Source organism: Penaeus monodon, chromosome 26 (assembly GCF_015228065.2).
Source record: "Penaeus monodon isolate SGIC_2016 chromosome 26, NSTDA_Pmon_1, whole genome shotgun sequence".
In the NCBI taxonomy this organism is placed as follows: Eukaryota; Metazoa; Arthropoda; class Malacostraca; order Decapoda; family Penaeidae; genus Penaeus; species Penaeus monodon.
Genome location: NC_051411.1, coordinates 23,247,545 through 23,251,208, shown reverse-complemented (window position 1 = coordinate 23,251,208; position 3,664 = coordinate 23,247,545). Strand labels below are relative to the sequence as shown.

Below are 3,664 nucleotides of genomic sequence, written 5' to 3'. Positions count from 1 at the left end.
GGTTTTTGGTGATGTTTGTTGTTTTTTTTTGGTTTGTTTTTTTGTTTTTTGTTGTTTGTTTTTTGTATTTTTGTTGGTATTTGTTATGATGTATTTACCAGCTGTATGTAAATTTTGTAGAAAAGGTTTTTGAAAAGGTTGTATGTAAAGGGTTGTATGTAAAGGGGTGTATGAAAAGGTTGTATGTAAGGGTTGTATTTAAATTTTTTTGGTTGTTTGTGGTTGTTGTAAAGGTTTGTATAAAAGGGGCTTTGTATGTACACAGGTCTGTATGTACACAGGTCTGTATGTACACAGGTCTGTATGTACCACAGGTCGTAGTACCCCAGGTCTTATTTAACAGTTGTTGTAAAAGGGTCTGTATGTACACAGGTCTGTCTGTACACAGGTCTGTCTGTACACAGGTCTGTATGTTTTTGTTTGTTTATTTGTTTGTTTCCTTCACAAGAATACATCCAGGTATAAAGAGAAGACTGCCGGGAAACACTTTTTCAGAGAGGCTTCAGATGAAGTTATTATGGAGGTTTCTTAACCTTAAAAATGACACCCCAAAAAGTGCATCATACCATTGAGGTCATATAACCAAGTACTCGGAATAAGTGGAAAATTACAGTTTCATAATCTTGACTAGTTTTTTTCTTATTCTCCTCAGTCACTTACTCTTCAGTCATCACACATGATGATTAAATTCCTCTGAAAACCCATACCTTCATCCATATATCAAAACTAACATTCATGAAATGAAAAATGTGAATATTTTTTCAGTTGGGCCTCTTTAGTCTTCATGTTTTTTAAATTTATCTGGGTAATGACTTAAAAAAAATCTAGAAAAATATTTCCATAAAAAAATGTCGAGTTATGGCATAAAAAATATTGATACTAGAGTATTTAGGATTCATGACATCAACACTAAAGATGCACCAAATAGTAAAACAAATCAACAAACAAAATAACTACCCAATTTTTTTTACCAAAAAAACACCCCCCTTTTTTTAACATATTATTTTAATGTAAATATTTTTCTATTCTGAAAAACCCATTTTTCGGAAAATATTAAGTGTATCAATGGATATTACACTATCAAACTCTCATTTTAGAACTCCTACATTTGCTGGTGTATATTTGTCTCCTCAGCTAGTATACCTTTTTTATCCTCATAAATTTTGACTCAAGAGCTTTTGGACTCTTCCTCCTCGTCATCTGTATTAAGGAGGCTAATATCTTCATTATCACCCTCATCTGGCATAGGAATATTTGCCCCAAGCTCAGTCTCGATAGAATCTGGTGGAGGTGGTTAAAGCATTTTTGGCTAAGCCCTCCCTTTAAAATTTCAGATTTTTTCATCCTTTTCAAATTTAGGGTTTGCATGCACAGGGCATTTGTCTTGTACATACAACCACTTACGAAGGCAAGGGCCATGGAAATAGTGTTGACAATGTGTGATCCTGGCTGTTGACATTTCTGCATAACAGATTGCACATACATCATTGTAATTCTGTAAAATTTTTCAGGTTCAGGCATGCTAGATATCTTTTTAGCAGCCTCTAACCTTAAAAGGAAACTCTTCCATCCCTGTTGGAGTCTCTGCCAGACATTAAAGTAACAATGAATAAGTAGTACAACAGCATTGATCCATGACCACTGACCAGTAATAGATTCTTTTCCCCCTGCTCCAACAACAAATACAGCAACTATGAACTCAAACACCCTTGTTGTAGCACGAGTGTAATAAACTAGATCATCTAAACCTGGCCAAGGCTGTGCACAAACAGCATCCCAAGTAAGGAGTACATAAGTAGCCAACAACCCTAATACTTGTACAGAAGTCATGATGCAGGTGGACACAACTAACAAAAGCCAAAAGTCTTGTTCAAATATTAGTGTAAACATGTAAACCATATACAGTGGCAAGAACAATAAAAGCAGACACGCTGATACAGCCCGAAAATGCCTTGATATGGATGCTACTCCTTGGGCACTAAGGGCTAAAACTACTGGTTCCACTAACTCATACATACTTTGCACAAGAGAAGAGACAACAATCAACAAAATTATTGACAGCACTGCCAACCTCTCTGGCATAGCCATACTCAGCAATGAGGTCTGTACTGCCAGCAAGGCCATTGTGACCCCTTCTGTCCAACCTGAGTGGACAAGATCATCTGGGAGTGGTGCAGCACCTGGCCCAGCTGTATAAGCTCTAGTAAGAGCTAGAATTAACCTTGAAGCATAAGACACAGCTACACAGGTACCTGCTAACATAAGTGGTGTATAACACACTTCAGCCGCGCTCTGAACAAACACCAAATACCACATCTCTCCAGATGATGTTCCTCCCACTGTTGAGGTTGCACTTGGTGATGTTACTGTTCCTCCACTTGTCACTGAGGCAACATTTTGTGAAGACAGAGTTGATGATTTTGCTGCTATGGCTGTTTCTTGGGATGGGAGATAGTGATTATAAAGTTGAGTTGTGAAGAGCATCAACCAGAAGAGAAGTAACTGTATAGGGACAAAAAGTCTACTCCAGAGTGTCATCACAACTCCCAGTGGTCCATACAGTTCAAGCATTACTACTAAAGAATTATATACATGTTTCAGAAATCTGAATACATGAGGAACACAAAGAAAAATATACTGAACTGTCAAAAAAATCACAAAGCATGAAGCAAAGTTGTGTGTCAAATGTAGCTCTGTAACTGGAAACCCAGCAAGTCTTGCAAAGACTGGGACAAGATATACTAGTAGAAGGATCTGAAAAAAAAGAAAAAGAGTTAATGCCTACAGCCTGGTCTGACCTAACATATTCTTTGTAGTACAATTCAAATATGTCATTTTTAGAACAAATGTAAAAAATGAAAACACAAACACTAAACACAGTAACGGGTACACAAAGATGAATAGGGAAACAGCCACAGTAGAAAATTAAACTAAACCGTTTAGTTTCATTTTCTACTGTGGCTGTTTCCCTATTCATCGTAAGAATGAAGTTTTGACAAAAATATGTCCAACTTAGAAGCATTCAAACTCACAGCCAGTATCATGAATTAAACTTACACATTTCTTTACCCAGTATTAACAATTTTAGTCATGGGAAAGACAGATTACAAAGCCTGGATGTATGCAGTGATCAGTTTGAACCCATTGACTCCATGAGTGCATGTATATATGCTGTCCAGTGAAACTTCAGTTTACTGATTTTACTTACACATTATTGGTTCCAGATGTGCTTAGTCATCAAGAAGTCAATTACTAGGCCTCCGTGATCTTGCTCATTTACCCATTCCTTGAATTTTCATATAAGAAAGTTCTTATCTTTATTACTATCATTACTGTTAACCCATTGGATCTCGGCAACATGACTGTAATGTCATGAAAAAAATTTGTTGAAGGTCAGGTGATGGAAATATGCCATCAGGAAAAAATCAGCTAAAGGCCAGGGTAACAGGAATGACTCAAAATAAGTAAAAAAAAGTTCTTAGAGGAAGATTAGACTCAGTAGGCATTTAAGGTTTTTTTAAATTATTTCCACCAGTAAACAAGGGTGAAATGTAATATCCATAAGTCCTGACAAAAAATTCAGGCTCAGGGAGGACACTCTTTCCATGTTCAAGATCCTGTTCTGCCTGCTGTAACTGGTGACAGTTTATGCAGGGAAAGAGAT

General features: G+C 36.7%; 1 protein-coding gene across 1 annotated transcript in view; it reads right to left on the bottom strand.

The window, feature by feature from the left end:
- Nucleotides 1-1,047: 1,047 nt before the first annotated feature.
- Nucleotides 1,048-3,664, bottom strand: part of LOC119589623 (RING finger protein 145-like) — a 9,170-nt gene continuing 6,553 nt past the window's right edge. Inside the window, exon 7 of the mRNA XM_037938218.1 lies at nucleotides 1,048-2,754. Coding sequence (XP_037794146.1) covers nucleotides 1,135-2,754 — 1,620 coding nt within the window. The 3' untranslated portion in view covers nucleotides 1,048-1,134. The remainder of the gene's footprint in view (nucleotides 2,755-3,664) is intronic.